Here is a 7,050-nt window from a genome sequence, read left to right on the forward strand (position 1 = left end):
CTTTTAAATAATCACCAACACCTTAATAATATCAAATAAAATTATCTTATACTTCTCAAATTCCATGACATTTTAATTCACGTATTGTTAATGAATAATTGATTACAACCTCAAAGAAACTCTAAATTTATGTAAAGAAAATAAGCTATTATTAAAGAGACACAAAACTTTATTTGTATGAATAGAAATTGTTGTTTGTTTCTCACAAATTGCTGGTAGTACCATTATAGAGAATTTAGGTATTATAACAAAAAAATAGAGACACAAAAATTAAAACTCACTTAATTCTCCTCGTGCAGCTATAACCAATTACCAATAGAGAAGTATTACTTGAAATATTTTATTTTGCTAATTTATAAAGGATAAAGAAAAGCATAAAAATGATTTTATAAAAATTGCATCATACTAATTTTTAACAAAAATGTTCTATATTGCTATATTTTAACTTAAAACAAGAGGAAGAAAATAAAGTAAAATTGGGAGGTCAAAATGGGGACATAGAATTCCCAGCCTGTCCCCCGACAAACATCAATAATTAGATAGCTATCCATGAACAAAATCAGCTCCGGGAGAGCTCTTGACTCCATGCAAGAAATTGTAGCGAGACAGTGAAACAAAAAAAACCGTGTAAACAATCACCGAAGAGAAGGAAGATCGTTTCCGTTTGCCTGCATTGTCCCATCCCCCAGCCAGCATTGCTTACTTACTGCCAGGAGGGAGCTGCTCAGCTAGAAAGAGTCCCTAACCAAGAAAGTAAGGGTGGGTTGAGTGACAGCTTCTCCAGCCTTTGGGGCACAGAAATAGAAAAAAAAACAACAACTCCTAATTTGATATGGAGCCACAAAGGATCCAAAATAGCCATGGTAGTCCTGAGAAAGAACAAAGCTGGAGGCATCACGCTTCCAGACTTCAAACTATACTACAAAACTGTAGCAATAAATGAAGGAATGGTACTGGCTAAAAAGGACACATAGACCAATGGACAGAATTGAGGGCACACAAATAAACCTTTCCACATATGGTCCACTAACTTTGGCCAAGTAGACAAGAATATTCAATGGAAAAGAATAGTCTCCTTAATAAATGATGCTGGTAAAACTGGATATCACATACAGGAGAGTGAAACTATGCCCTTATCTTACACCACTCACAAAAATTAATTAGAAATGAATTAAAGACTTAAATATAAGACCTGAAAACATAAAACTCCTATAAGAAAACATAGGGGAAAACCCCCTTTATATGAGTCTGGCAATGATTTTTTTTGGATACAACACAAACAGCACAAGGGACAATAGCAAAAACCAACAAGTGGGGCTACATCAAACTTAAAGATTCTATATGCAAAAGAAATGATCACAAAATGAAAGGCAACCTATGGAATCGGTGAAAATATTCACAGATTATATATCTGGTAATGGGTTAAATCCAAAATATATGAAGAACTCATATAACTCAATAGCAAAACAAACACACAGGAAAAACTAAGTAGATAAAAAAGTGAGCAGGAGTACTGAATAGACATTTTTTCAAAGACATACAAATGGCCAAGAGGTACAGGAAAAGGGGCTCAACCTCACTAATTATCAGGAAATGCAATCAAAACCACAATGAGATATCACCTCACACCTGTTAGAATTGCTGTCATGAAAAGACAAGTATAATAAGTGCTGATGAGTATGTGGAGAAAGGAGAACACATACTTTTGCTGGGAATGTAAATTGGTACAACCACCATGTGAACAGTAAGGAGTTCCCTCAAACAATTAAAAATAGATTACTATATGATTCAGCAATCACATTTCTGGTTAAAAATCCAAAGGAAATGAGGATAGGACACGGAAGAGATATCTGCACTCCCATGTTCATTGCAGCATTATTCACAATGCCCAAGATAAGGAAGCAACCTAAGTGGCTGTCAATGGATGAATGGATAAAGAAGATGTGGTATGCGTATACAATGGAATGTTCTTCAACCTTTGGAGAGAAGGAAATCCTGATATTTGTGACAACTTTGATAACCTTAGAGGCATTATGCTAGGTGAAATCTCAGACAGAGAAGACAAATACTTTATGATATCACTTATATTTCTAATCTAAAAGGCAAAACTCAGAGAAACAGAGAGTAGACTCTGGTGGCTATCAGGGCCTAGGAGTTCAGGAAGTGGACATATACTGGTCAAAGGGTACAAACATACATGTATAGGATGAATAAATTCTAGGGATCTTTGTAAACCATGGTGATTATAGCTAATAATATCGTAATACATGCTTGAGAGTTGCTAAGTGAGTAGATCCTAAATGTTCTCACCACAACAAAAAAACATGGTAATAATATGATGCGATGGAGACATTAGCTAATATTACAGTGGTAATCATATTGCAATGTATAAGTGTATAAGGTTATACATTTTACACCTTAAATTTACACATTGTTGTAGTTAAAATATATCTCAGTAAAGTTGTAAAAAATTCTTTCATTTTGATGTTACTTGGTAATACTATTTCATTTCAAGATAAACATAACTGTGACCATAAATAAACATAAATTCTCAACCATAAATGATTACATTAATTACGTTATTTTATTTAAAATAAATCAAATAAATATATTCAGGGAAAGAAAGAAACTATCATGAAACTAAAAGAATTGCCAGGCTTTGTATAAGTATTCTTTAATAGATAAATCTCTTACTAAAAATTACATATAGGTCCATGAACAAATATTGACATTAGAGATTAGAATAATTATTTTTTAAATGTTTCCAATTTTGATGAATATAGAATGACTTCTCTAAAGTCACTTCTCAACTTCTCATGTTTGTCTCTTAAACCTCACATCTTAATTTTTGTTTGTGGTCTTATCATTACTTCATTGTTAAGGCTTACAACATATACACCTTGTCTATGACCACAATTTTGTGTTGTTTAACCCTACTTTGGTATTCATACAGATTTAGTGATGTCATTCATGTTTTACCTCAGTCTTTCTATTCCTGAGTGGTTTTGGTTTTCTTAATTTGTTCTCTAACAAATATTTTGTTTAAGTCTCTTGGAGCTTTTGTTGTTTCTTTTTCTTCCTGAGATATCGCCAGAGGAACTTATTCCTTAAATTCTTGCATATTAAGAAAAGCCTGCCTGCTGTTTTAAAACCAAAGGATAACAGGGCTTTGTATAAGTTTTCTGATTGCTCATTCTCTTCATAAGAACTTTTTACATGTTGTTCCACTATTTTCTGCAATGTAATGTTCTATCTTCTCCTCAAATGATGATTGCACTTCAGTGTGGAAGAATTACCTCCTTCCTTCAACTCCTTTGCAAATCCAAGGAAATCCTTCTTCTAGGTCAGCCACCCAAAACCTTAAACCAAAACTCTGGCCTGGTCTTATGTTCCTTGAGTGAAGTTAGAAGGGTTAGTGTTCTCACTATTGCCGTTGTCCCTTCTCACCACAGGCACTTACATCCCTCTGTAGCTTGAAGCAAAGATTCCAGTCTCCACTCAATCTCAGGCCCTACTTTTTGCCCATAGGGTCACATTAACTTTTTGGTTTGTTCTCAAAGTCAGACTAGGAGAATCATCAACAGAAACCAATGCCTGCTACCATTGAAGACTAGCTTATTGTTAACACTTACACTCCAGATCCAACCTGTGGGGGAAGAGGGAGGTCTCTTTATCATAGTTTTGCTCCTCAATGCTACTTCCTGTCACTATCTTGTTCCTAAATCCACACTTAGCAAATGAAATCAAAATTCTTTATTCTTAACTGAAATGTCTACATTCATTTTTATGAACATTTTAAATGCTGTTTCCAATCAGAAATTATTTTCTCTCCTACCTCCAATTATTACTTAGACTATGAAATATTGAATAATTCCAACTGATAGACTGCCATATCTAGAAATTTCTCGTGAGAAAATAAACTGTCATATGCATTCTGGCTCTCAATGATATCATCTATGACAGGGTTATGATATAATTATGTAGTAACCTTTAATAACATTACATAATTTAGTATATCATGTTCTTCATAAATTTTTCAAGTTTCTGTCTATGTATCCAATCTTTAGCTATAAAGAGAATGCTATGAGGTTATCAAGAATTCACCATGATCAGCCCATGAAGCCCCTGGATCGAGCAGTCTTCTGGATCGAGTTTGTCATGCGCCACAAAGGAGCCAAACACCTGCGGCCAGCCTCCTCCAATCTCACCTGGTACCAGTACCATTCTTTGGATGTGATTGGGTTCCTGCTAGCCTGTGTGGCAACTATTATGTTTCTGGTCACAAAATGTTGCCTGCTCTGCTGCTGGAAGTTTGCGAAGACAGGAAAGAAGAAAAAGAGAATGTAGTTTTCTTTGAGTTTGTCTGGAAATCTTGATAGGGCCCATCCAAGTTAATCGAGCCACTGAGTTAAATAGATTCCTCTCCTACTCTTCCAAGCTCTTGTCCATTCCTCAGCTTATCAAGTCAGAGATTAAATACTCTTCCAAGGAGTTGGCCTCATGATTTAGAATTAAGGTTTAGGTAATCTAGTCTTTAAAAAGAGAAGATAAACATATAAACGCATGGGAGTTGCTACTATTGAAATCTTAGTGCTCTAGTTGATTCACTTGTTTCAGTTCAACACATTGAGATGCTGTTTGAAGCCTTAGGATCATAATGATTAATTCTGTATTCAGTATCCATCATATGGAACATTTTCTAAATATTTAACATCATTTTGGTTCCCATATGTTATAATTACTGCACATTCTCTAAAGCAACTAGACAAGAAGCAGGATAGAGGAAGCTGTAACAAGAGCCTCCCTTCCAATTAGAAATATCAGGAGACTTCTATGGTTTCTACTCTTCTGTGAAGCATGTTTATACCATCAGTTTCATTTCATATGACACCTCTGACTTTGTCCTCCTTGGACTTCAAAACGCTATTTTTTTATCTTTGATATGCAGGTTGTCTTGATTTGGATATTAATCATAGTAGTACCTGATTTGTATTGTAACACTTTGTGGCTTCAGAGAACTGGTTGATTTTTACAAGGTAGCAGGATGGATGGTATTGTAGAGCAAAAGTAAATGATTGGAATTTAATACTTAACCTTTTACCTAATTTAAATTTTCTTAAAAATTCTTTCCTACACTAATTTTACCTATCTATATTTGGAAAGAAGAGACAAAAGTACTTAGCTACACTTCAGATACTTTGGGGTAAAATGCATTCTCAGAAATGCTATTTGCTGTGGGAGTGATTTCTCCATTTAACAAGAAACAATGAGTTACCCCATTTCTTCTTCTTCCTTTCCTCCATCACTTCACCTGGGCCTCTCGTAAACAGTACCGTGACGACTATACCAGGCACAAGTACTTAGGATCCTTTATACCTAGCGTTGTCCAGAAATCTTCAGTCAACTTGAAGACATAAGTTGAATTTTAATAGAAGTAAGGCTTTCTCTTCCTGTCTTTTCTAAACACATTCTCTTGCAATATATTTGGCAATTCTTTGTCCTTAAGTTCAAGGAATTATTCAATATGTGGTAACATTGTCTATTGAGCAAGTTTAGTAAATGATTTACCACAGAGTTTGATATTTATAACCCAAGCTTGAGAGACCTAAAATTATGGCTCTGTGTTAGAATAATACAAATAACTAGGGGCGTATCTGTATTTTGCTGTAATAGTGACACAAATATGAGGAAGGTAACCAATTAATTCTTAGGTGAGAAATTAACTTTAAAGAAACATGGGAGAAAAAAGATATTTTCCCAATTTTATAAGGTTTTGAAATAATTGAATAATTATAATGATTTCAGGTGTAGAATTTAAAAAATGTAAACACAAACGCTGCTTGGTTTAAGAGCCAGTTAATGTAACCACAGCAATAATTTATAATGGTGCTGAATTATTTTTTCTGGCAATAAGATGATGCTCTTTCCTATCATAGTCTTTAAAATCATAGTTTAATCTTTGATCATTTTATGTCGAAGTCAAGATATCCTTTCACTTTTTTATTATTGTAAGATTATGTAACTTAAGTAGATAAAGTAAACTCAAGATTTGAAAGTTTGTTAGCAATTTCTGAGTTTATTCAAAAGAATTACCCTGACAAATAAATGAATATATTCTATCTTGTAGAGACAAATTCTTTTCTTAGAAACAAATATTTATCTATTTAAATCACCTATAGATCATTATATCAAATATATTAACATTCTGATAATAATTTTCAGTTTGCAGAGGCTAAATTTTTATAAGCTTACTGTATTTTTTCCAGTTTGAGTTTTAATAAGAATACATTTTTCAGGAGTAATGACTTCTGGCTCTCTTAGTCTGTTAAAATAACATATTTTAAAATACTTTATTTTAAAACTATTTACAATTCATATGTGACCATTTTGTAAAACTCTGCTCAGTTTTCTTCTGGATCATAACCCAATTGAAAGTCTAATAGGTAGATGAAAGCATTTTGTACATATTAGCATGCATATATGTATGAACAAACAGTTCTGTTGTAGATATCATAAATAAAAGTGATTCATATTGCTGTATGTTTTGATCTTTTAACTTGCTTACCTTTTACGAGGGGAGTATTTCTTTCTTTTAAGTTTTACATAGTTTACCAAAAATAATGATTCACCTGCAGACCCAGATCTACCATACTTCCTAAATTAATGGAATGGTATCCATGATATTTTAAAGTGTTATACAGCTGGGACTGAGAAGAGAGTCTGAAGAGTCTCTGTTTAGGAACAGAGAACCTAAATTCTGCAATGCAAGCTGAATCACTACCTACCTTCTACTTTTCCCTTTTCATTTTCTCCCACAGTTCTTGGCTTTTAAATCCCACTCCAATTCTGACAGTGTTCTGGATTCTGGCTGTAAACCCAGCTGAATAAACTGAAATCCTAATCTCTCACTCTCAGGTTCTGCCAATCATTTCCCCCAGAGAGGTCCTTTCATCAATTCAGATGAAATCATCTTATATATGTTTCTACTTAATCCATATGACATCATGAAATGAAGTCACCTATCTTTCACTCTTAAAGCAATTGTCGTTT

The 7,050-nt window shown here is 33.7% G+C and overlaps 1 protein-coding gene across 1 annotated transcript in view; it reads left to right on the forward strand.

Annotated features, from left to right (window-relative positions):
• LOC106826097 (UDP-glucuronosyltransferase 2C1-like) overlaps positions 1 to 6,564 on the forward strand; it is a 42,377-nt gene extending 35,813 nt beyond the window's left edge. The window contains exon 6 of the mRNA XM_070505720.1: positions 4,068 to 6,564. Within this exon, the coding sequence (XP_070361821.1) occupies positions 4,068 to 4,347 (280 nt within the window). The 3' untranslated portion in view covers positions 4,348 to 6,564. The remainder of the gene's footprint in view (positions 1 to 4,067) is intronic.
• Positions 6,565 to 7,050: the final 486 nt, after the last annotated feature.

This window comes from Equus asinus, chromosome 3 (genome assembly GCF_041296235.1).
Source record: "Equus asinus isolate D_3611 breed Donkey chromosome 3, EquAss-T2T_v2, whole genome shotgun sequence".
In the NCBI taxonomy this organism is placed as follows: domain Eukaryota; kingdom Metazoa; phylum Chordata; class Mammalia; order Perissodactyla; family Equidae; genus Equus; species Equus asinus.